We start from the raw sequence: 26189 nt of genomic DNA, 5'->3' as shown, positions 1-26189 counted from the left end.
GAGGAGATAGCCCCCAGCCAGGTGCCGGGAATGTGGCCTACAGTGACCGGGTCCGCCTGGGGAGGCCACTGCCTCCATTTCCCTCCCCACTGAGAAAGTAGGGAGCTGTGTCCTCACCCTGTGGTTAGGATCCAGCCATCTTCTTGATCACCCCGAGCTCTGCTGAAAACCTCTAACTCTATAACGTTATTTGAGTGAAGGGAGTAAGTCTCAAAAGGCAGGGATGGGAACCAAGGAGTGGTGGTCTGTTCCTCCTGTGTTTTCCTCACTCTCCCCTAGACCCTGATGCCTGCCGTGTGGGGAGGGGGGTGAAGCCCTCTGGGAGCTCGCCCTCACTGCCGGCTCCCCCGTGCCTGTGTCCCACCCCACTCAACCCCTCGGGGAGAGATCCACCTGACTGCGGCCCGGGCGGCCCTGCTCCTGTGCCTGCCCTGTGCTCCTCCTGTGCCGGCTCACACAGCCCTCATGGTGGAGCAGGGCTGGAACTCGGTTCCATTGGACCCAGAACCGGGTCCCTGCTCTGCCCCCTCCGGTCCTGGCGCCCTGCCTGACGGCCGGCCCCCCTCGTGTGTCCCGGCACAGTGTCTTCCCGCGGGAGCTGAAGGAGGTGTTCGCCTCGTGGCGGCAAGAGTGCAGCAGCCGTGGCCGGCCGGACATCAGCGAGCGGCTCATCAGCGCCTCCCTGTTCCTGCGCTTCCTCTGCCCGGCCATCATGTCGCCCTCACTCTTCAACCTGCTGCAGGAGTACCCCGATGACCGCACCGCCCGCACACTCACCCTCATCGCCAAGGTCACCCAGAACCTGGCCAACTTCGCCAAGTGAGTGCCACGTCCCCCGACGGCAGGGTCCGCCCCAGAGCTGGGCCGTGCGGCAGGCCAGTCCCTGCTGTCCTCAGTCCTTCCCCGCACCCCAGCTCCCCTACTGAACGTACATGCCGCTGTGGTATGTTTCCGTGTAATTTTCAAAGGGGAGAAGACAAGGTATTTTTTTCCTTCTGCTTTTTTTTTTTGGCGGTACGCGGGCCTCTCACTGTCGTGGCCTCTCCCGTTGCGGAGCACAGGCTCAGCGTCCATGGCTCACGGGCCCAGCCGCTCCGCGGCATGTGGGATCTTCCTGGACCGGGGCACGAACCCGTGTCCCCTGCATCGGCAGGCGGACTCTCAACCACTGCGCCACCAGGGAAGCCCCCTTCTGCTTCTTTGAATGAACATTTTATCATAAGGATTCTCCCATGTACTTACCATTCATACGCTTGGTTTTGAAATTAGTGACTAATATGCCTTTGAGGGACAAGGGCCTGTGTCTCCTGAAGCCGACCCCTGTGGTTGGGCACCCGGCTTGTTTCAGATTGTCCTTATCTAAGGCTGCCAAGGACGTCTTTGCTAGTGAAGCACTTCAGTGTTCTCGCTGTACCTTAGAGGGAGTGGGTGGAAACGGAAGGGCTGGGTCATCAAGGCGCTCTCAGGAGGTATGGATGGAGCCCCCTCTGGGCCTCCTCTGGGCCCGGCCTGCCCTCCGGGAGACAGCCCTACAGCAGGGGAGAGAGCGGGTGGACGTGGGCACGCGGGCTCGCAGGAGGGCCCTGCGCTACTTGGGAGAGGAGAGAGGGAGGCTTCCTAAAGACGTTCTCCCCCAACTGCGTGTCAGGACGAAGGGCAGCCGGGGCAGACAGGCCTGGGAGGGACCAGGCACTGTGCAGTCCCTGAGTCAGCAAGTACCAGGCTGGGGGAGGTGGGAGATGAGACCCAAGAGGAAAGCAGGAGCTTTTGAAGGCCAGGCAGGGCCTTGGAGCGAGGGAGAGGGTGAGAGTCCTGCAGAGTTCAGCCTGACAGCAGTGGGGCCAGGGGGTGGAGGGGGCGGGACTGGCAGGCGAGAGGCTGGGAGGAGAGCAAAATTACGCTTCTGGTAACAGCAAAGGGATGGAAGTATTGGGCCCGGGAGGTGACGATGCTGGAGGCACTGCTGCGAGGTCACGGGGTGATTAGAAGGTAAGGTCAGCAGCCTGGCCAGCGGTGGGGGAGGCACGGGGGGAGCTGACCACGGCCGGGCTCCTCGTGCAGCTCTCTGCTGGGTGGTGGCGTCTCCCCTTGGGGCAGGGAGCCCCGGAGGAGGGCACAGGTTTGGGGTGCCGGAGATGACTGCAGACCTGGCCAAGCTGAGGACGAAGGGGGAGGTGTCCGTGGCGGAATGTGTCTGAAAGCTCAGCAGAGAGACCTGGCCAGGCATGGATTGAGAGTCGTCTGCGCACCAGGCCATTGCCGTTTGGGGGAAAAGAGGAAGCAGATTGTGACTGCCAGTGAATGGGGAGTGAGGGCCACGGAACCTTCCAGGTCCTGTGAGAAAAGGCCCAGAAAGGGTCTCTAGCCTTAGCCATGAGGGCCCTGAGCCAGAGTGGATTGGCTGGCTGGGGAGTAAGTGGCGAAGGGGGGCTCCTGGGCAGGGCCCAGGGCACTCACCCCGTCTGCTCGGCTCCAGGTTTGGCAGCAAGGAGGAGTACATGTCGTTCATGAACCAGTTCCTGGAGCACGAGTGGACCAACATGCAGCGCTTCCTGCTGGAGATCTCCAACCCCGAGACCATCTCCAACACGGCCGGCTTCGAGGGCTACATCGACCTGGGCCGCGAGCTCTCCAGCCTGCACTCGCTGCTCTGGGAGGCCGTCAGCCAGCTGGAGCAGGTGCCTGTGCACCGGGCCGCAATGGGCGGAGGGCGGGCCGAAGGCCACCAGAGCTGCCTCAGGCTGCTCCAGCTCCCAGAGTAGCCAGGGGCTCAGAGGGTTCGCCTGTGCAGTGCAGATCAGCGGCCCTGCCGGGCGCCGGAGCCCAAGGGTCCAGCCCAGGCCCTGTCAGCGCTGGGGATCTCGGGGCCCACTTCCTCGGTGGGGAGCGCCGTGTTCCCGCGGCAGCCCCTGCCCAGGGGAGCCCGCTCTGTGCTGGGGCTTCGGCTGTGGCGTTGAGTGGATGGAGTCCACTGCTGAGGGTGTGCTCCCTGCCTCCGACAAGTGTGATCAGGGTTAGCTGCTTCTCTGAAAATGTCCTTGCTCTGGGTTTTAAGGCCACCGATATGAAAAAGAAGACTGAAGATGCCACACCTCCACGTGTCAGGCAGGAAGTTGCAAACCTTTCCAGAATTGCCCTTGGCCATCAGTTGAAATGGTTATTCCCTAGACATCTCTGACATTGCTGCAGCCACCGTGGCCTGGGTTCCACTGTCCCAAGCAGCCCCAGCTCGCACAGTGAGCAGGTTCTTGGCAGCAAGGGCTGGGCCTGCCAGGATCCACTTCCAAAACATCTGCTTTCCGGGGCTCTGTGAGACCATCTTACAAAAGTAGCTACTGCTGAACCGAGACTGGAAGGGACCTTACTGGAAGGTCCCTAGGGGTGACCACCTAGGGCGCTCTGGTGTGTAGCCTTCTAGATACATCTGTGCATGTGTTAAGTACACACACAGGCAAAGTCCTTTCCCTTTTTGTTAAAGTGAGAACTTTGCGTGCAGTGCCGCATGCGTTTCTCACTCCTCCGTCATCGGCATCTTTTCACGACAGTACATGCCACCCCGCCACTGTGACCTTTCTAATGGCACAGACTGTCCTGTCATGTGACTGCACCATTTAGTTTACTGGACGCTCAGATTAGGCCCAGCTTTTAACTACAAACATGCTGTTGCAGTCATTTCTGCTCCTTTATGTCCGTTGCCCTTTGGCTCCGAGAGACCCAGGAGGGAGAAATGGAAATGAGGGCCAAGGGCTTCTCTCCCTCCACTGCTGCCAACACCATTCAGTCTACGGCCACCACTTAACTGAGCGCCTGTGCCCTGCCACCGTCTTCCATGTCCGCGCAAGCAGGCGGGAGCTACAGAAGTTGCAGCAGGATTGAAAGTCGAGCTGTTTGCCGCTCACGTCTCTTCTCTGTTGACTACATGAGTTTTCATACTTTCTTTTTGCACAAAGCCCTAGATGGAAGCTGGGGCATAAGCCAGGGGAAGGCAGAGTCCCCCGTCCCCAGCCCGGAACGCTTAGCACCATCGGTCTAAACCAGGATAGCGAGGTTTAGCCAGCCCAGGTGCCACTGTCTGCCTGACAGGCGTGTGGTGGTGCCTGCCTGGTGCCTGGGCCGTTGCCCCTGGGGCTCAGGTGTTAGAGTGGGTCAGGGCCCAGCCCACCCGGTGGAGTAGATGACATGGGAGGGAGCCATCCCCGAGCCAAGCCTTGCAGGTGGGGAGGGTCCGGGATTCCGTGTGGCCTGTCCTCTCTGGGGGGGAACTGAGGTAGGACAGACTGGGGTGAAAGGCTTGGACTAGGTTAGCGTTTCTCCCTGTGGGCCTCGCACCCTGTCCCAGAAATATGTGGGGAGCTGGTAAAAACGTCATTTGCGATTTCTGGGCTCGCTACCGCATCCCAGACCTGCCGGATCTGACCTGCGTGGGAGGGGGCTGCATTTCTGACTGGCTCCTTAGAAGTTTTGAACACAGTGGCTACAGCGCACTTGGCCTCCACAGGCAGCCCCAGTGGGTCACACCTGCCTCTTGCTGTGTTTTTGCAGAGCATCGTATCCAAACTGGGGCCTCTGCCTCGAATCCTGAGGGACGTGCACACGGCACTGAGTGCCCCAGGCAGTGGGCAGCTTGCCGGAACCAACGACTTGGCCTCTACGCCCGGCTCTGGCAGCAGCAGCATCTCAGCGGGGCTGCAGAAGATGGTGATCGAGAACGACGTCTCCGGGTAAATGCCGCCGGGCATGCTGGGTGTTGCGGGGTGCCTGTTCGGACAAGGTGCAGCCACCTGCAGTCTCATGTGGGGTGGAAGGTACCTACGCTGGCGTTTATAAAACAAGCTGAATGAGACTCAGGTGTGTTTTTCAGGCCCTAAGTAGTGAAGTTCTGTTTGGGAAAAATCAGGAAAGGCTTCTTGGAGGAGGTAGTGCTATAGTTTGGAGCTTAGGAAAAAGTAATACCTCCATTGGTGGAAAAGGCGTTCTAGGCAGAGGGACTAGCACAGACAAAGGCCTGGAGAAAGACAACCCATCTTTTGTTGAAGAACAATTACTGGTCCCAAGCACTTCCACATCACTGGGTTGTATGTGTTTCCTGGTATTTCCTGGACCTGAATCAGAATCTCCAGAAGTGACGCTCCAGGGTGTGTGTGTTTTCAGGAGGAGCTCAGGTGACTGTAAGGCTTAGAGACTGGGAGCCTGGGAAACTAGAGAGGTGCTGAGGCCCAGCTCTTGCTCTGAGCCCCCAGCCCTGGGACAAGTGCCCAGTAAATAAAACAACAGTGGAGGGGGAGGCAGAGTGTTCTCTGAGTGATGACATCAAAATGAGGATCTTGGCATTTACAGTGAACTATTTATGGCGCAGTTGTACACTCGCCTCCTCTACCAGGGCCATCTTGGGCCAGCTGATGAGGATGAGGCTGGAGCAGCAGAGTTGGGAGCTCTCTGGTTCTGAAATGGTGGCAGCAGCAGGCTTTTAGCAGGCGAGGGCGCTGAGATCAGGACCTGGGGATGTGGTGCGAGGGACTGGAGGCCCAGGGGGAGGCGGCAGATGCAGAGACCTTGATGCCCCTTCTCGGGTCCCTCTAAGTCTTGAGGGGCCGTTCATACAATCTTCCAAGTGAGGCAAAGCAGAGATTCAGGTGGGGAACACACCTTAGCCGAGTGGTGGCTCGAGAGGTGTCCGGGCACATGGGTTCTCAGGAGACCTGACCTGGGCGTGTGGAAGGACGGCCCAGGCCCATGGCTGGTCTGGGTTTCTCCCGGCTCCACCTGCTGCCCTTGTCCACTTCCTCTCGGCCCACAAGTGCTGTGGCCCTGAGTGGCCGCTACCTGCCCTGCCTAAGTCCCATCACCTGGGGCTTGGCACTTGCTCACCATCCCAGGCTAAGCCCACTCCTTTCTAAGCCCATGTTGAACCCCCAAGTTCTTGCTGCCTCTAGCCCACTCAGAGCCCTGTTCACCCCCGCATTCTTCCCTCCAAAGCCCACCTGGCTTTGTACCTCCTTCCAAGGAGTTGGCTTCCAGGGAGGGGCCAGGGAGAGTCTGGGAGTCCGGGATAGGGGTGAGGGTATGGCCTGCCACGGCAGGTGCAGGCCCTCCCCGCCTGAGTCACGCCCGGAGGAGCCTCCTCTGATTCCTTGCTTCTGCTGGAAGCGCCAGCCCCCGCCTGCCAGTCAGACGGGTGGCAGCAGGAGGCTGCAGGTGGAGGCTTCTCTCAGCACAGGCCCCCACCTGGTTACCAGTGTGACTAGGAGCAGAGGGAAGAGGCAGAGGGAGCCCCCGTGGCTTTGAAGCCCTAGTTCTCGGTGAAGGACCCTGGGATAGCAGAGAGCCACTGCGTCGTGGGTTTGGATTTAGTCAGAGGGCTTTTCCAGAACACTTCAGGCCCCAGAACCTACTGTCCCAAGATGCAGCTGAGCAGGGAAAGGGCCTGCCAGGCCGCCTGGCCTGACCCTGGGAGCGCGGGTCCCTAGTGCAGAGGTTCCGCGCTGGAGCAGCCGTCAGCCCCTCGCCCTCGTGGTGGCTTCTGCCAGGGTCAGCTGCCCGGGCTGTGGTTTGATTTTGCAGCTGCGCCACTGGACCCCGGGACTCTCCCACTCTCACTACCCCCACACCTCCTCCCCTCCCCTGCCTTCCCTCTTCTCCCCTCCCCTTCCCCCCACCCTGGCTCAGGCCGCCGGGTGGGCGGCAGGTTGGCGGGGGCTCTCGGTTGGGACCCGCCTTGGCCGCATTCACAGTTCTTCTCTTCCCCCTTCTTTCCCTGTGTGTGCTTGTCTCCCTGCAGTCTGATAGATTTCACCCGGTTACCGTCTCCAACCCCCGAAAACAAGGACTTGTTTTTTGTCACAAGGTCCTCCGGGGTCCAGCCCTCACCTGCCCGCAGCTCGAGTTACTCGGAAGCCAACGAGCCTGATCTTCAGATGGCCAACGGTGGCAAGAGCCTGTCCATGGTGGACCTCCAGGACGCCCGCACGCTGGACGGGGAGGCGGGCTCCCCGGCGGGCCCCGACGCCCTCGCCGTCGACGGGCAAGCACCTGCAGCTCAGCTGGTGGCCGGGTGGCCGGCCCGGGTGGCCCCAGTGAGCCTGGCAGGGCTGGCCACGGTGCGGCGGGCAGGCCAGACGCCGAGCACAGCGGGCACCTCGGAGGGCACGCCGGGCCGGCCCCAGCTATTGGCGCCGCTCTCCTTCCAGAACCCTGTGTACCAGATGGCGGCCGGCCTGCCGCTGTCTCCCCGTGGCCTTGGCGACTCTGGCTCCGAGGGCCACAGCTCCTTGAGCTCCCACAGCAACAGCGAGGAGCTGGCAGCTGCCGCCAAGCTGGGAAGCTTCAGCAGCACCGCCGGGGAGCTGGCGCGGCGCCAGGTGTCGCTGACTGAGAAGGGCGGGCAGCCCCCGGGGCCGCGGCAGAACAGCGCCGGCCCCCAGCGGAGGATCGACCAGCCGCCGCCCCCACCCCCGCCACCGCCTCCGGCGCCCCGCGGCCGGACGCCACCCACCCTGCTGAGCACCCTGCAGTACCCGCGGCCCTCGAGCGGGACCCTGGCGTCGGCCTCGCCCGACTGGGCTGGCCCCGGAGCCCGGCTGCGGCAACAGTCCTCCTCCTCCAAGGGCGACAGCCCCGAGCTGAAGCCTCGTGCGGTGCACAAGCAGGTCAGTACTGCCGGGCTCCGGCGCCGGGGGCGGCCTGAACCCGTGTTGCGCTGCTCCTCCTGGCCGTGTCATCGCCACCTGCACCCGCTGCCATCCCATGCTGAACGATGCCCCACTCGTCCCCATCCCACCAGCCTGTGCACCCCCCGGCCCCTCCCCCGGCCCCAGCCTGCGTCCTGTGAACCAGGGACACTGCGGCCCGGGGTTCCCTCTGCCAGTTTCCTCAGAGACAGCTGGAGTCAAGGAGGAAGAGGGAGGGGTCCGTCCATGCCCAGTTCCAAGCCTGTTAAAGCCCGACCCAGGGTAGGGGTTGACGTGGCCCCCAGGCCCCCTCCTGCTCTGAGATGGCCTCCAGGGCTGTACACGCAGTAGGGTAACAGATGTGCTGTGGGCCGGACACTGACCTGCCGGGCCAGGTCCACTCGCTCTCACTTGGGCGGCAGAGAGCCATGCTCAGGAGGCCACCTGGGCTCCCGACTCTGCTTCAGGCCACCTGGAGTTGCCTGGGCCGGGGGCTGCTTCAGACGTGCCCAGTCAGCTAGAGATTCCCTCTGAGCCGCTTGTCCCTGGGGCTCACCCAAGGCCACCCCCCCACCCCTCTCTCCAGCCCCTCACAGCTGTGTTTCATCGCAGGGCCCTTCACCCGTGAGCCCCAATGCCCTGGACCGCACGGCCGCCTGGCTCTTGACCATGAACGCGCAGTTGTTAGAAGACGAGGGCCTGGGCCCAGACCCCCCCCACAGGGATAGGCTCAGGAGTAAGGAAGAGCTCAGCCAAGCAGAAAAGGTAAAGCTGGACCCTGGCAGTGCGGGGCAGGGGGGCTGCCTCCCCGAGGTGGCTGGCAGAATTCTCTCCCCTCGAGCCCTGAATTCCCACACATGGCCAGTCCCCTCTGAACCCCTGGTCCCACGTGAGGACAGCCGTCAGTGGAATTTGGAGGATTTAGCTTAAACCTGAGGTTTCCTACATGGGCTGCATGTGAGACCCACCCAGGAATCGTATTGAATCCAGACCCCAGGAGGCACCTTCCCTAAGTGACTGGGCAGCCGAGCTTCTGAGCATCTGGGACTTGAGGAGAATCCAGGACCTGGGGGGTCAGGGGTGCCTGAGAGGTGCATGGAGACCCTTGGGGGGAGCCTCACGCATGAAGAGGCAGAGGCACGGGTCCTGGCGACAGCAGGGAGGCACCCCGGCCAGGCCCCTCCGCTCTGGGATTGTGCCTGCCCACGGCCTGGCTTTCCCCCAGTCCCCGTCTCCACCAGGGTCTGGGAGAGAGAGCCAGGGAGGGGTGATGTCAGATTGTTTCCGAGATGTTTTCTTCTTTCCAGGGGAAAAATATTGGTCCTAAGACATCCAAATCCCACCCCCAACGTACATCTAGTATTTGGGTGAGCAGTGGGGTGCTTCCGTTCCCCACGATTCTTTTAGTGACTGTGGCAGCTACCCTGGACCCATGGCCGATTGCCATCTCCTCCTGGAGGCCAGAGCCCCGGCTGACACAGGACCAGTGCAAGGCCCCCCAGAGCATCAGCCACTTCCCCACTCACCGCGGGTGCCCTCGCCCCTCGCGGCCCCAGGAAAGCCTGTAGCCACCTCTCAGGCGAGGGCACGCAGGGCGGGGTGTCCGCTCTCCCTCCCGCTGGCCTGCGGTCAGGTCCACGTCCATGCTGCATTCCGCCGCCTCCACCATCCCCTTGGTCCACTGCATCCACCTGCTTTCACCATTATTGCGTGAACGGGACCAGGGGACATGGGGCACAGTGCTCCAAGAGCCAGAGTTTGGCTGGGGAGCAAGGAGGGCCAGCTTCACCCCAGGCTCCTTGCATGAGTCTGGGGCCAGGCTCTGCGCTTTTCTGAGACTACCTACCTTCCCATCTGTGAATTACAAGGAGTGCCTGAACGATTTCAAGGGTCAGGCTGCAGCTGGAGTGTTCTCTTTCCTCGTGCCTTGGCCCAGTGAGCTGCTGTTTCTCTCTTTCTTTGCCATTAACCCTTGCAGGCAAATCCTGGAGTTCCCTTGAGCTCCTTGAATACCTGGTCCTGCCTCTGTCAGGGAGGGCCCTCCCGACCCCACTCTGACCAGCTGTGCAGGAGACCTAGGATGGGGCTGTTTCTCCCGGAGCTGGGCTCTCCTCTGGGGCCAGCTTTGCTTCAGGAGTTATATTTGCTGCCTCCTGGCCTCTGGGCAGTCCTTTGCTGATGAGTGAATTGGCCCCCGATGCCCGAGACTCAAGGAGAGGCCCTTCCTGCCTTCCCCATTCCCGGTATTCTCACAGCACCCGGCGCCCAACTTCTCCAGCCCCTTGATTCGGGTGTTGACCCTGACTCGCGCTCTGTTCAGCTCGCACAGCCTCCCAGCTCACTGCTTCTCTTGCCGCTTTATACATCCCTCTTCCTCCCTGAAGGCCGAGAGTGCTGGGCTGAGTCAGATCCAGAAAGCCCTAGACCACTGCCTTTAATCTCTTCCCCCGACTTCCTATGCGACTTGCCACGGCTTCAGGGTCAAATCGAGCCTGGGAGGCTAGGATCTCACCGCATCAGTCACTGTGCTCCCCATGTGATTGGGTCATTTGCCTTCTGGGTCTCAGCGTCCCCTCCTGTGGAGCCCCCGTCTCTCAGAGCACTGTCATCTCCTTAATGTACCCAAGAGGTTTATAACTTTTTTTTATTATGAAAAGCTCAAGACCTTTACTTCTGAGGTCTGGTTTGAGTCTTCATCTGCCTCATAGCTGTAGGTTGGGCTGGCGGGTGGGAGAGCCCCGGATGGGGGCCAGGCATCGAGTGTCATTGGCCCCCTCTCCCTGGGCGTCTCCCCGCTGTGGGAAGAGGACTGAGATGGTGATGGGCCCTGAGGCATTCCAAACCGGGCTGCCTCCCATCCTGTGCCCCTGCCCGGGCTCACGAGGCTGTGCTCTCTGTCCTGGGTGCTGTGCCCGTGGCGCGCCGCCCTCCTAGCAGGACCTGGCAGTGCTGCAGGACAAGTTGCGAATGTCCACCAAGAAGCTGGAGGAGTATGAGACCCTGTTCAAGTGCCAGGAGGAGACCACCCAGAAGCTGGTGCTGGAGTATCAGGCGCGGCTGGAGGAGGGCGAGGAGCGGCTGCGACGGCAGCAGGAGGACAAGGACATCCAGATGAAGGGCATCATCAGCAGGTGAGCGCGGCCGCCTGTTACTGCTCTGCGCCCGCTTCTGGCCGCACGCGCACCGAGGAGCGGACCTGTCCGCTGCCCTCCAGGAGGCCCGGGATCCGAGGGCGGGGCTGCTCAGCCGCAGGGTGAGCCGAGTGTGGAGAGAGAAGAGCGTCAGAGGCGGTGGGGACAGTGGCACAGGCCGGGAGGCGGGAGGTGGCCCGGAGTGTGGGGGGCCCACATGGTGCAGTGTGTGTCGATGGTGGAAGGTGAGGTTGGCCAAGGCAGCCGCAGAGGGCCTGAGCTCCCTGTAGGGAGTCATGTTTTCTTGCTGCGCACTCACAGGGGAGTTCAGAAGCTGGATGCAGGTGCCAGGAAAGACAGTGAGGGTCCATTCCGGGGCAGGAAAAGGAATGAATGTCAGTTACATGCAGTGGGTGAGGGTGGGAGGGAAGAAGTAGCCAGAATGAGCCCCGGATTTTTACCAAGAGCATCCAGGTGTGTCATGGTGCCAGTTACTGAGATGGGGGCCTTTGGAAGAAGAGCAGTTTGGATGGGGAGGGAGAGAGATGATGCCAGTTGTGGATATGTTGAGTTTTAAGGTGCCTGTGGGTTATGCAGGAAGATTTCCAGGTGGACCATTGACTGTAATGCTGACTCTCATCCTTATTGGTGGCTTACCTTTATTTCTGTGTTGATTTCCTTCTCTCTTCCACTCTGCCCACGGATAAAGTGGATACACCCTCCTGCATGTCTGCAAGCAGGGAATACAGTCAAGGTGTAGCATTCAGACCAGCCCACAGGGTCCCAGTCATGGAGTTTACTTCCTTATGACAGTACTACCAAGTGCAAGAGGAGACTGTGTGGACTTACAGCTTGTTTGTTCACATGGTACAAGAGCCTGTCATCAGGATAGATCAGCAGGTGTGCAGTAACCGGGATGTTCCCCCACCTGGCCTCATGCTCTGTCCACTGTAAAGATCCTTCCTTAATTCCTCCTGTTCAGACCACCTGTTTCTCTGCTTCTAATTATTGCTTGCTTGATTTACCTGTGGGTTTCTTCTTTATAAAATGGTTAGCATGAGCAGAGGGCCTATAACCAGGGTGACTGGAAACCCCCTGTTGACTGAACTTCCAGCTCTGCTCTTGGCTCACCTCATGTGTGTGGTTCCAAGAGAGGAAACACTTTTCATTTAACCACATTCTCATCTTATCTATTCTCTGAGAGGTGCACGCTTTCCTGAATTCAGTAACACATTTATTTCTACTAGCCAAGCCTGGTATTTCCTCCCTGCTGTACGTCAATTTGGTTGACAGTGTTGTTCACGTCTTCTATATTCTTACTGGTTTTTCTCTGTACTTGTTTTCTATCAATTATTGAGAAAAGGATAATGAAGTTTCTAATCCTAATTACAGATTTGTCTCTCTTTTCATTTCTATTGGTTTTCATTTTATGTTCACTGAAACTCTATTCTTAGACACATACACATTTAGGCTAGTTATGTGCTGTTGACGAACTGATCTCTTTATCATTATAAAATCATCTTCTTTATCCCTTGTAATATTCCTTGCTCTGAAATCTACTTTGTTTGGTATTAGGACAGCTGCCCTAACTTTCTTTTGATTGGTATTAGCCTGGTATATCCTTTTTCATCCTATTTATACTTTTAACCCAATTATGTCCCTCATTATAAAGTGAGTTTCTGTTACAGACACCTTATTGTTCTTGCTTTTTATCTAATCTGACAGTTTTCTGCCTTTTAATTGGAATGTTTAGACTATTTACATTTAATGTAATTGTCAATATAATTACATTTAAACTTATTATCTTGCTACTTGTTTTCTATTTGTACCATCTGTTTTGTTCCTTTTCCTGCCCCATTTTAGATTGAGTATTTTTTATGATTCCACTTTATCTCCTTTATTGGCATATTAGCTGTATCTTGTTGTCACTTTAGGGCAGGGGTTAGAAACCTTCTGTAAAGGGGCAGATAATAAGTGTTTAGACTTTGCAGGCCACGTGGTGTCTATCGCAACTATGTAACTAATATGCTAAAACTCCGCTGTTGTAGCAGAAGCACGTACGTGGTGTGGCTGTTTACGGAAACTAGCAGTGGACCCAGTTTTTCCCTTACCCAGGCTGTGATCACAGGGACTCTGATAGTATCTTTTTCTTCTGGCTGATTTACAGTTTTTTTCTTTCTCATCCATTGCCAGCAACTTGATTATGAAGTGCCTTGACATGTTTTCTGCATGGGTTTGTTGCGCTCTTGGATCTGTGGGTGTGGGGTTCTGCCTCCTTAGTCTGTTTTCTGGGACTTTAATTGCATATACATTAGGCTGCTTTACGTTGTCCCACATCTTACTGATGCTCTGCTGTTTCCCTTTTTTCATCTTTTTCCTGTGTTTTATTTTAGATTGTTGCAGTGTCTTCAAGTTCACTAATCGTTTCTTCTTAAGCGTCTAATCTGCCGTTAATCCTATCCAGTATTTTTTCATTTCGGGTGTCGTATTTTTGCCCCTAAGTTTTCAGTTTTCTTTAAATCCCATCCATTTCTTTTCTCATCATGCTCACGCGTTCCTCTATTTTCTTGAACGTGTAGAATATATTTATAACAGCTGTATTAACGTCCTCGTCTACTAATTCTATCATCTGACATCTGAGTCTGTTTTTATTGCTTTTCCTCCTGGTCACGTGTTGGTTTTGTTTTCCTGCTTCTCTGCGTGCTTGATGATTTGGGGTTGGATGCCAGACACTGTGATTTTCACGTAGCTGTTGGATGCGTTGTGTTCCTCTCAGTATCTGGGGGCTTTGCTCTGGGACACAATGACGTTGGAAGGATCGGTTTGATTCTTTGGAGGCTCACTTTTCAACTTCGTTGGGGCGGGTCCTGGACAGGCTTTAGCCTAGGCCTGATCTGGCTTCACTGTCGAGGACTTTCCTGCTGGGGATTCTACGTGATGCCTCCTGTGTTAGTGTGCTTTTCCACACTGCCTAGAGGGATCATGAGCTATTCCTGGGGTGGTTTTGGGTATTCCTTTCCAATGGCTCTTGCCCCAGCCCGGCTATTTTCTCACAAGCGTGCAGAGCAGTCCTCAGCCAGAGCCCCAAGGGGACCCCTCAGGAGATAGGTAGAGTCCTCTCTGCATTTTCTCCTCTCTGGCACTGCCCCGCAAAAGCTTGGCTCCCCCACCCTTCCATCCTCCCAGGGTCTCCTTGACTCCATGTGACCCCTTCCCTCCGTTGCTTGCCGGGACACTGCCAACAGTGGGTGGGGCTCGCTTCGTGTGTTCCCTTCTCTTAGGGGTCACCGTACTGCACTGCACTGCCTGCTTTTCAGTGTCTGGAAACCTTTGTTTTCATATATTTTGTCCAGTTTTCTAGTTTGGTTTTTTCTTAGGGCAGGAGGTTAAATCCAGTGCCTGTTTGTTATTCCACCATAGCTGGGAGCAGAAGTCTCTCCCCCTTCCTCCATTCCTCCCACTCCTGCTTCTCACAGGCTTTGCTCAGTGACGTGCCTACCTATGACAAGGAACTTCCCCTCTTGGTGTGAGCCCACACCCCTTCCTCCTCAACCCCTGATCCCATTGGCTTTTCACGACAGCCCTCTGTGGTACCTGCCCCAGCACATTGACCTCCCTGTGCATCTGCTGTGAAATGGACGAAGTGCTCGCCCTGGGGGCTAGATGCTCTGCTGCTCTGGAGAAGTTGTGCGGGTAGAGACGGAAACAAAGCAGTAGGTGAACTCCTCTGAGAAGAGTGTAGAGCAGGAAGAGTGGCCGCGGAGGCAGAGCCCTGTGGAGCCCTGACAGCCTAGGGGCAGACAGGACAAGGCCTCTGCAGAGCAGTGGCCTGGGAGCTAGGATGCAAACCCAGAGAGCATGGGGTCTGAAAGCTGAAGGAAGAGAGTAGGAAGATGGCAGTGATCAGCAGTGACTGACAGGTACGTGGGAGACAAGCAGGCTGAGACCTGAAGGGTCTCAGGGAAGGAGCAGCTGGCCACAGGCCCCCGCTGGCCCTAGTTCCGAGCTTCTGTGGATCGTGGTCCTCGCGTCTTCCCTGCTCATTACCCAGGCGGCAGGCCTTGCTTGTCCTTCAGCTGTCCAGTTCAGTGCGTCCACCCCCACCCCCAAGACAGCCAGCCGCTTCCTGTTCTCTGTCCCCATGGCCCACAAGCTGCCCACTGCAGAGCATGGTTACCTTCTCCCTGCCTGTGTCCCTACTGCCTTGCGACCTCGAGTGCCCGGCACAGCCTCAGTGAATACGGGGTGGGTGGAGAAAGCTCTAGAGCCTCGCAGGGCCTTTGTTTCCCACTCAAACCACAGGTCTCATGATGTTACACCACCTGCCTGGCTCTGGGGTGTGGTGAGGATCTAACACCCACTCCCACTCCTGTGGCTCTTGGAAGAACACCAGGAAAGGGGCAGCCCCAGGGACTTCTGGGGATTTGGGAACAGAATCTGGGGCGGGTGAAGCATAAGGAAGGAGCAGGCTCAGCCTGTGTCAGTTGTTGGGGGCCAGCTGGAGGGCCTGTGTCCCAGGCAAGTGTGGGAGGTGAGTCTATGGCCCAAGGAGGGGCTCTCCTAGTATGCCCCCTCTGTGCAGGGGTGATGGTTTGTTCCCACCAGGCCCCGCACTCACCTCCTCACTTGCACCCTCAAATGCCAGCCTGACTGTCCTTGTCTCTGGTAACAGGTTGATGTCAGTGGAGGAGGAGCTGAAGAAGGACCACGCGGAGATGCAAGCAGCTGTAGACTCCAAACAGAAGATCATTGATGCCCAGGTGTGGGGCTCTGGCCTTTTGGTCAGCCACGGGTGTTAAAGGACCTGGGATAAGGAGGGGGTGACTTTGGTTTCTTCACATCCTCAGTCATACCCCACTGCAGAAGCTAAGGAGGATAGGAGATCAGGATCTCTGCTCCAAGAAGTCAGACTTGAGGGTCTCGGTGGACCACAAGCTCACTAGGACAGGCTATGAAAAGGGCGGGGCAACTCCTCCCCTGCAGGGGCAGCTTGGTGGGTATTGCCTTTCACCAGGGTTCCTGACCAAAGAGTGGAAACTGTTGGGAGGGGCATGGGAAAGGCTGGGGGTGACAGCAGGCTTGGGAGAGAGGGAGCAAAGGAGCTCTTGTTCAGAGCTGTGGCTTCCCAACTGCATTGAGAGGGGAGACAGTTAAGAGACTGGCCTCCAGTCTCCTTCACCCGGGTCTGCGCCCTTTTCCTCTCCAGGCCCAGGGCTTGCTCAGTCTGGAAACTGCACAGGCTGACTGGTAGCTGCGGCCTCTGTGTTGTACGTGCCAGTGCACACACACGTGAACAAGCTTGTGCCGACACGGCTGGGGCTGCTCCCTTTGGGTGAGAAGCAGGTGATGAGGTAGAGACATGAGGAAGGCGGGCGCAAGGAGGTGTTGGTCCATGATGGCAAGACCGCCTCCTCCCCAGCAGGACCACTGCCACCTCGGTGCCTTTCCCATCCTTCACACGTGGTATCCTCCAGGCCCCCTGCCTTCCCCCTCCCAGCGCTGCTTGTAGGTGGACACAGCTCCAGGGAGATCCCTTTCCGGCACGGACCCCCTTTGGCCCAGGAGGCCATTCCGCGACCCCAGCTGATGCCCTGTTTGCCCACAGGAGAAGCGCATCGCCTCACTGGATGCTGCCAACGCCCGCCTCATGAGCGCCCTGACACAGCTGAAAGAGAGGTACAGCATGCAAGCCCGTAACGGCATCTCCCCCACCAACCCCACCAAATTGCAGATTACTGAGAACGGCGAGTTCAGAAACAGCAGCAGTTGTTAACCTGCCCGAGGAGGGAGGACCATGGTGGCCCAGGGCAGGGTCTCGGCCTGGGGAGGAGCGGCCCCAGCGCAGGGGCAAGAGGCCGAGGCTTGGCGCCTCCCTCCAGCCGCGGTCCAGGAGGCGGCCGCAGAGGGAGCCGCGAGAGACTGACGCAGCGCGCCGGGGCACAGCGGCCCGCTCCCCGAGAAGCGCGTTCGGTGCAGGCCCGAGAGACTGCGGGCTGGGGAGCAGGCACAGGGGCTGCGCAATGTTTCTGTCGGGTGTTGAATTTGGTGTGCGTCACCTTTCCTCCTTGACCTGGCTGAGTGCATGTACCCCCAACCCCTCCCCAGGGAGGGAAATGCCCGGAGAGCTGGAGGGTCGGAGAGCCAGGGGCCTACTCTCGTGGCTTCCCCTCCCCAGGACTGCCAGGCAGCCAGGCCCTGCCCTGTGGGACCTGCCCCTCAGTTCCAGGAGCCGACGGGGCGGTCGGCAGGTGGGGGGGGGGCGGGGGCAGGACGGAGCTGCCGGAGTGCCGGGTCCCCCGCCTATCTCTACCCCGAGCACCTGTCCCTGCATGCGCGGGGACCCTTCCCGGCTGTGAGGAACCGAGGAGTCACTTGCCCCCAGACCCTCCGCCTTCCCGCTCCCGTCCTCCGTCCTTCCCTCCCTAACTTGTTCTGTCAGGTGGACCCAGCGAGGACCGCAGCTCTCTTCTGGGCCCTTGCGCCCGTGGGAAGATCCAGGACCTCCCTCACTTGCCACGTGGGCCCAAGCTGATGCTCTGGGGCTCCCCGAAGACAAAGACCTGGGCAGAGCTGGCCCAGGCGGCACTGCGCGGTGCCGGCCCCTCTCCCGGAGCTAGTGTACCCGGGCACGGTGGCCCTGCAGGGAGTGGCCGGCAGGTGCTCCCCCTGAGAGACAGGCTGAGCTTTCCTGATGGATGGTTAAAGAAAAGTCTAGCGCCCGCAGGCCCTGAGAAGGTGGATAACTGTGATTTTTTTTCCTTTCACAGTATGCATTAGAAACAAAAGCCCGCTTGCTCGCTTGCTGGAACACAGGGGCCTTTTAAATTGAGCGTGCGCACTGCATGGGAAATAGCGGCCCTGGAGGATGTTAGACTTGCTCCCTCTCCAAGACAGCAGCAGCCTGCACCGCCCCGTGTGTGCGGCGGCCTCTGCCTCAGCCCTCCCAGGCCCAGCCGAGGACCAGGCGCTGCAGACAGGGAGGTGCTCACCCGCGGCTGGGGCCGGTTTTCCTCAGCTCTAGGCTGTTCTGTAGCTTATCGGCCCTCCCCGCCCCCCCTTGCGGGACACAGGTGGGCAGGAGCGTGGGTTTCTCTCGTCCCTCCCTGTTCCCACCCCTGGCCCTGGGGAATCTCAGGCAGGAGCTGGGGCGTTCACCCCGCAGCCAGGAGCCGCCCCGTCTGCCTCAGCCGTGGGAAGCTGGGGAGACCCCTTCCTGTCGCTGGGGCTGGAGACGCTCCACCAGGGCCCAGGTTGCCCCAGAGCCCCCCAGGAAGGGGAGCACGGCGGGGGGCTCGGACCACACTGTGCCCCGTCCTGGGGTGAAACCAGTTAGCCCAGAGACCCGCTTGTGGGGAGAGGGCAGGACCCCCAAGGGTCACAGACCTCAGGAAGGCAGGTCATGGGGGCGGAGGCCTTGCCTCACTCCTCTGGCCACACAGGCAGGGCCTGGCCCCGTGACGTCCTCCTCTGGTTCCCTCTCACCCCCCACCCCCGGCCCCGCCGATGCCTCATTGAGCGACCTCGGACTGAGCGCCTCTTAGCAATACAGGGGGGAAGTTCCCAGGGCCTGGACAGCCGGGCTCAGGAGGCCAGCAGTGGCCGGTGCTGGCGGCCCCTGGCCTGGGTTGGGAGCTCTCAGGCCGAGAGCCTTATTTACTTAGTGCAAAAACTGTAAAAGTGTACAGACTCTTCCCAGATTTTTATCTGAATTGCAAGTCTGACGATTTTTGTAAATGTTCTTGGTGTTTGACTGTAATGTAACTATTTCACCTAATGGTTGTACATAGTCCTTTAGTCCTGGTGCTGCCGAGGGCTGCCCGGGACCGCTGCTCTCCGACGGTTTTTATTTTATTTTTAATCTAGAGAACAGTGCTGGGCAGGAGGCAGAGGTTGTGGATTTGGGTGATGGGGTTTTTCCCTGCCCGTGGCATTTTATCTGTCGGCTGTGCAGCGTGCTCTCTGGGTGGTGGGGACGTGCGACCTGCCTGGGTCACACTGAACCCGCGTCCCTGAGAGAGGAGGAAGGAAGGCATTCCCTGCTCGGGGAGACCCAGGCCCAGCCGTGCTGGAGAAGGCTCTCCCCTCCCCTCTCCTGCCAACACAGGGAGGCCTGACATTTTGCTTAACGTTTATGTTTAGGGTGAAGGAAATGGTCAAACTTCCTGTAAGTGGAGACTCTTTCCGCCTGCCCCGAATGGGGGTGGGGAACCAGGGCCAGAGCTCCAGGCACCCACCCCCACTCCCACCCCGCAGAGCATCTGCCCCAGGGTACACCTCTCCCCCTCCCGTCCCGGCCGTCTGCGGAAGGCAGACCGTCCAGGGAAACGGCCCCTCTTTTCTACACACTCCCCCAAGCCACCCCCAGCCCCCATTCCACCTCCCTGCCCCCCCTTTTGTAAGTATGTGAAAAGGAAAAAATGCAAATGTTGGCGTCTTGGCTGGAGCGCCTCCCTCCAGTTGTGACTCTAACTATGTAATAATGTACAGAGAAAGTTGTTGGTGTTCTAAGACTGTGTGGCTGTGCAATTTCTGTACATTTGCAATTAGAAATATTAAAGATTTATTTAGCTATTTTAAGCCTGACTCGCCTCTCCATTCAGCTGTGTCTCAGGAGCTTTTCCAGGAGTGACTCCTGCATCGTGGCCTGATACTGTTCTTTACCAGCACTCGGTTCACCCTGGTGGCAGTTGTGGTCGGGGAGACCCTGCGTGATCTGGGATTGCCCGTCCTCTTCCAGGCTGGGGTCTCTCCCTCCCCCTCGCTCTGACAAGCGTGGACTTTCTAGGCTCCCAGAGCTTGGCCCCTGCATTTCCCTACAGCAGACACCAGCTCCTGCCAGACTCTGCTTCCCCAGCCCCTGAAATCCTACTCCAGGAGGGAAGGAGGTGGTCCAGGGCCACCAGCAGATCATGGCTGAGCTAGACTTAAACCCAAGCCTCTGATACCTGAGAAGCCCTAACTCATGGCCCAGACCCACCTGCAAGGCTGAACCCAGGGCCTCTGTTGGGAACAAGCCAGCGCCTGAGCCCCTTCAGTTGCACCCTGCACAGGGGACAGGTGAGCACTGCAGGAAAAAAAAAAACCCATTTCAGATCGTGCCCTTGTGGGTTCCCGTCTCCCCTCTCAGCAAGGACTCCCTGCCCTGTTCTCCACCGTGGTTCAGCCAAACCCGTACTCTTCTCGGACCTCCCAGCCAGATGCTCTCCCTGCTCCAAGAGCCAGCCTCCTAGCCCACCGCGGGAAGACAGCGGCAGTGACCCTCTACCCCACCCCGGCTCACCGCCAGCCAGGCGCCCCAGCTCTCACCTCGCTTCCTTCCCCAAAGCAGCCACGGGAGAGGAGGGGACCCCCATTCCTTCCCGAGGCAGCCCCTGGCCGCCCCTTGCTTTCATCACTCCTAACTCTTCAGGCCCTGCCCCTCCTTCTCACAGCATTTAAAATACCAGGTCTCCACCTGCTCTCCAGGCTGGGTTTTCTACACTTCAGACAACCTTTTTTAAAGTGTACTTACTGCCTGCAGGGACTTGCCATCTCTGCCTCCGGCCTCCTGCCCCTTCCCCAGCCCTCTGTAGCCTGGCTTGCCTTTCCCACCTCCACTGCGTCATTGCCAAACCCGTGGGCCACCTCAGTGCTTCCGCACCACTGACCCTGGTTCCCAAACTGGTGAGGTGCTGAGGTGATGCCCTGTAAACATAGAATTCAAGGAAATAGCAACGACTGGAACAGAAAAATCATTTCATGTTGACAGGCATTTGTAATGAAGGTACAAAACCATGAACTTCCATATGTGGATTAAGGAGCATCAAGTAGAAAGCAAAAACCGCTGGAAATGCAAAAGAAAAAATCGACAAAAATACAGTTGCGTCTGAGACTAACACCTCACTGTTATTAGCTTATGATAGATCAAGGAGGCAATAAGAACCCAGAGGTTTTTAATAATTAATAAGGTTTAATAAGCAGGGATACATCAAGCTCTTACCCTAGAGAGAACACACCTTCTTTCACGTATACTTAGAACATCACCCAAAGCTGACTGCATGTATCAAGAAATGAAAAGCTGAAAAAGCTGGCCAAAGAAACAGTTTGGGGGCTTCCCTGGTGGCACAGTGGTTGAGAGTCCGCCTGCCGATGCAGGGGACATGGGTTCGTGCCCCGGTCCGGGAAGATCCCACGTGCCGCGGAGCGGCTGGGCCCGTGAGCCATGGCCGCTGAGCCTGCGCATCCGGAGCCTGTGCTCTGCAACGGGAGAGGCCACAACAGTGAGAGGCCCGTGTACCGCAAAAAAAAAAAAAAAGTTTGGCCCACATTCTGTACCTTGAAGCAATAAAACTAGAGATCACTAGAAGACGTTTACTTAGTTTTTCTTCTATCAGAAAGTTTAAAAAATAAATATTACATCAGTAGGATTAGGTTTTTAAAAGAAATAATCTTCCAGTTAAACAAGGTATACTGATGACATGCATTTATCTCGTTTCCTTTTCAAGCACCACCGTACTGACAGGACTGAAAAGATGATCGCTCATAAGGGCAGAATTAATGTAGGAGGAGATATCAGTATGTAAGAGAATTCGAAAAGCTTTGGCAGATGGAGGTTGATGAAAGAGCATTGACTAAATTAGCAGAGGGCGAGATGAACCGGAAGTGAGCTGATCAAACTTTGACCTAGTCAAACTTACAAGCTTTTGTACAGCAAAGGAAACCATAAACAAAATGACAAGACAACCTATGGACTGGGAGAAAATATTTGCAAATGATGCAACTGGCAAGGGCTTAATTTCCAAAATATACAAACAGCCCATACAACTCAATACAATAAAACAAACAACCCAATCGAAAAATGGGCAAAAGACCCGAATAGACATTTCTCCAAAGAAGACATACAGATGGGCCAACAGGCACATGCAAAGATGCTTAACATCACTAATCATTAGAGAAATGAAAAAACTACAGTGAGCGACCACCTAACACTGGTCAGAAGAGCCATATGAATGGATAAAGATGTGGTACACGTATGATCCAGCAATCCCACTACTGGGCATATACCCAGAGAAAACCATAATTCAGAAAGACACATGCACCCCAATGTTCATTGCAGCACTATTTACAATAGCCAGGTCATGGAAGCAACCTAAATGCCCATCGACAGGCGAATGGATAAAGAAGTTTTGGTACATATATACAATGGGATATTACTCAGCCATAAAAAGGAATGAAATTGGGTCATTTGTTGAGACGTGGGTGGATCTAGAGACTGTCATACAGAGTGAAGTAAGTCAGAAAGAAAAATATCGTTTATTAACGCATGTATGTGGAACCTAGAAAAATGGTACAGATGAACTGGTTTGCAGGGCAGAAGTTGAGACACAGATGTAGAGAACAAACATATGGACACCAAGGGGGGAAAGCCGCGGGGGTGTGGGGATGGTGGTGTGATGAATTGGGCGATTGGGATTGACATGTATACACTGATGTGTGTAAAATTGATGACTAATAAGAACCTGTTGTATAAAAAAATAAAATTAAAAAATTAAACTAAAAAAAAAGATGTGGTACGTATATACGATGGAATACTACTCAGCCATACAGAATGAAATAATGCCATTTGCAGCAACTGTATGGACCTAGAGATTATCATACTATGTGAAGTATGTCAGAGAGAGAAAGACAAATACCATATATCACTTTCATGTGGAATCTAAAATATGACACAGAATGAACTTATCTACAAAACAGAAACAGACTCACAGACATAGAGAACAGACTTGTGGTTGCCAAGGGGGAGTGTGGGGTGGGAGAGGGATAGATTGGGAGTTTGGGGTAGGGATGCAAACTATTTTATACAGAATGGATAAACAACAAGGTCCTACTGCATAGCACAGGGAACTCTATTCAATATCCTGTGATAAACCACAATGGAGCACTTTTCATGCCTAGCGCAGCCATGGCTTGTGGTCCCAAGAAGCACCTGAAGCGCGTAGCAGCTCCAAAGCATTGGACGCTGGATAAACCAACTGGTGGGTTTGCTCCTCGTCCATCTACCGGTCCCCACGAGCTGAGGGAATGTCTCCCACTAATTATTTTCCTAAGAAACAGACTTAAGTATGCCCTAACAGGAGATGAACTAAAGAAAATCTTCATGCAGCATTTCATTAAGATTGATGGGAAGGTCTGCACTGATATAACCTACCCTGCTGGTTTTATGGACGTCATCAGCATTGACAAGACGAGAGAATTTTTGTCTGATCTATGACACCAAGGATCGCTTTGCTGCTCATCATATTACACCTGAGGAGGCGAAGTATAAGTTGTGCAAAATGAGAAAGATCTTTGTGGGGACAAAAGGAATCCCTCATCTGGTGAACCATGATGCTCTCACCATCGGCTACACTGATCCCCTCATCAAGGTGAATGACACCATTCAGATTGATTTGGAGACTGGCAAGATTACTGATTTCATCAAATTTGACACTGGTAACCTGTGCATGGTGACTGGAGGTGCTAACTGGGAAGAATTGGTGTGATCACCAACAGGGAGAGACATCCTGGTGCTTTTGATGTAGTTCATGTGAAAGATGCCAATGGCAACAGCTTTGCCACCGGGCTCTCCAACATTTTCGTTATTGGCAAAGGCAACAAACCGTGGATCTCTCTTCCCCGTGGAAAGGGTATCCACCTTACCAGTGCTGAGGAGAGAGACAAGAGACTGGCGGCCAAACAGAGCGATGGATAAAATGATCTCTAGGCAACATGAATGGAAGTCTTTGTACTTAATTAAAGACAATACTGCATTAAAAAACCACAATGGAAAAGAATATGAAAAAGAATGTATATATATGTATATATACATGTTTGTATGTATAACTGAATCACTTCGCTGTACAGTAGAAATTAATACAAATTGTAAATCAAATGTAATTCAATAAAATAAATTTTAAAAAAAAGAAAATGGGAGTGAGAGGAAAATAATCTAGAAGCTCAATCCAGGATATCTAACATCCAACTACTGGGAATTCCTAGAGGAGGGAAAAGAAAAGGAAAGGGGAAAGCGATCAAAGGAATCATAAAAGCATATTTTCCAGAGTTGAAGGAAGAACTCAAGTGTTCAGGATGAAAGAACCCAGCACAATGGATGGAAAAAGAGCCCCTCCAGGGCACAGTGTCATAATTCCCAAACATACCAGAGCTGTGTGGATCCGTGCTGGCGTTAGCCAGGAGCCCAGGGGAAGGAAGCAGTGGCTGAGTACATGGGCCTGAGTGAGGAGATAGGAACCATGGCTCTGGAGAGCAGAGAGTCTGGTGTTCCTGAAAATTCCTGGTGGAGAGTCTCAGCGAGAGATCCCGGTAAGAAATGGTCAGGTTACATTGAGACTAATCAGGGTGATCATGTGCTGTTCTCTGGCTACAGTCAAGACTAGTTAATGCCCTACAGGGCTGTAAAACCACAAGCAGTGGGGGTGCCAAAAATCCACAAGTGAACACGTAATACACACACTATGTCCATACATACGTAGTGAATGGCAGGTCAAATAAAGATGTATTCCCCCAGGTGATAGAATAATCCTGGGGTGGTCCTCTTAACAATATTCCAGTGGGACACTGGGATGACAAGTTGGGATGACAAGCTGCCCTCCTTCTGCCTTAATTCCAAGTTTGGGTGATTTTTCTGAACACCCCTTGACAATGCAAAGCACAAAGCTTCAGTGACCTGGCAGCAATGTGAGTGACTAAAGCAGGCCCACATCAGAGGACACTCAGACCCAGTGTTGAGAGACAACAGGGAGAGGTGGGGACTGGGGAGAACAGGAGAGCACACACCCTTTCTCCAGGTGTGGCTCCTCCCTGGCATCAGGGACCATTGCCATGGATTTACATACCATCCATTCTCTGCTCACCGACTCCCACACTTTTATACCCAGCTCCACTGCTCCCTGAGCCCTTCACAGGGCCTATGTCCACTTGGCATCAGGTTTGATATGACCCCAAAACTTGTTCCTCCCTTCATTTTCTAACCCACCAAAATGGCTCTGCCATTCTCCCAGTTGCTCAAGCCAAGAGCCAAATGTGACTCCTCGATTTTTGTCCATTAAAAAGAATGGATAACAGCACAGGAAACTGTAAACAAAATGAAAAGACAACCTATGAAATGGGAGAAAATATTTACAAACGATGCAACTGACAAGGGATTAATTTCCAAAATATACATACAAACACCTCATACAACTCAATAATAATTTAAAAAACCCAATCAAAAAATGGGCAAAAGACCTAAATAGGCATTTCTCCAAAGAAGACATACAGACGGCCAACAGACACATGAAAAGATGCTCAACATCACTAATTATTAGAGAAATGCAAATCAAAACTACGAGATATCACCTCATACTGGTCAGAATGGCTATCATCAAAAATGTCTACAGGGCTTCCCTGGTGGTGCAGTGGTTGAGAATCTGCCTGCCAGTGCGGGGGCACGGGTTCGAGCCCTGGTTTGGGAAGATCCCACATGCCGCGGAGCAACTAGGCCCGTGAGCCACAACTACTGAGCCTGCGCATCTGGAGCCTGTGCTCCGTAACAAGAGAGGCCGCGATCGTGGGAGGCCCGCGCACCGCGATGAAGAGTGACCCCCGCTTGCCGCAACTAGAGAAAGCCCTCGCACAGAAATGAAGACCCAACACAGCCAAAAATAACTTTTTTTTAAAAATGTCTACAAATAATAAATGCTGGAGAGGGTGTGGAGCAAAGGGAACCCTCCTACACCGTTGGTGGGAGTGTAAATTGGTGCAGCCACTATGGAGAACAGTATGGAGGTTCCTTAGAAAACTAAAAATAGAGTTACCACATAATCCAGCAATCCCACTCCTGGGCATATATACAGAAAAGGCGAAAATTCTAATTCGACAAGATACATGCACCCAATGTTCATAGCAGCACTGTTTACAATAGCCAAGACATGGAAGCAACCTAAATGCCCATAAACATATGAATGGTTAAAGAAGATGTGGTATATATACACAATGTACTATTACTCAGCCGTGAAAAACAATGAAATAATGCTATTTGCAGCAACATGCATGGACCTAGAGATTATCATACTAAGTGAAGTAAGTCAGAGAAAGACAAATATATGATATAATTTTTATGTGGAATCTAAGAAAATGATACAAATGAACTCATTTACAAAACAGAAATAGACTCACAGATACTGAAACTAACTATGGTTACCAAAGGGGAAAGGGGAGTGGGGGAGGGATAAATGAGGAGTTTGGGATTAGCAGATACACACTACTATATATAAAATAGATAAGCAACAAGGACCTACTGTATAGCACGGGGAACTATATTCTATAACTTGTAATAATCTATGATGGAAAAGAATCTGAAAAAGAAATTATA

At 55.1% G+C, this 26189-nt stretch overlaps 1 protein-coding gene and 1 pseudogene across 17 annotated transcripts in view; both read left to right on the top strand.

Annotated features, from left to right (window-relative positions):
- Window positions 1-19375, top strand: part of DAB2IP (DAB2 interacting protein) — a 194977-nt gene extending 175602 nt beyond the window's left edge. For 12 of the 17 annotated variants that reach the window (XM_060154439.1, XM_060154435.1, XM_060154445.1 and 9 more), the window contains 8 exons: window positions 583-819; window positions 2477-2678; window positions 4543-4721; window positions 6779-7646; window positions 8280-8432; window positions 10602-10798; window positions 15471-15558; window positions 16404-19375. In XM_060154439.1, coding sequence (XP_060010422.1) covers window positions 583-819; window positions 2477-2678; window positions 4543-4721; window positions 6779-7646; window positions 8280-8432; window positions 10602-10798; window positions 15471-15558; window positions 16404-16571 — 2092 coding nt within the window. In that variant the 3' untranslated portion in view covers window positions 16572-19375. The remainder of the gene's footprint in view (window positions 1-582; window positions 820-2476; window positions 2679-4542; window positions 4722-6778; window positions 7647-8279; window positions 8433-10601; window positions 10799-15470; window positions 15559-16403) is intronic. The other 5 variants (XM_060154440.1, XM_060154436.1, XM_060154434.1 and 2 more) reach the window with 5 other exon arrangements.
- Window positions 19376-22735: 3360 nt separating this feature from the next.
- Window positions 22736-23592, top strand: LOC132522762 (small ribosomal subunit protein eS4, X isoform-like; annotated as a pseudogene).
- The last annotated feature ends 2597 nt before the right edge of the window (window positions 23593-26189 follow it).

This window comes from Lagenorhynchus albirostris, chromosome 7 (assembly GCF_949774975.1).
Source record: "Lagenorhynchus albirostris chromosome 7, mLagAlb1.1, whole genome shotgun sequence".
NCBI lineage: Eukaryota > Metazoa > Chordata > Mammalia > Artiodactyla > Delphinidae > Lagenorhynchus > Lagenorhynchus albirostris.
The sequence above is the reverse complement of the archived record's forward strand: the minus strand, read 5'-3'. Positions and strand labels throughout refer to the sequence as shown.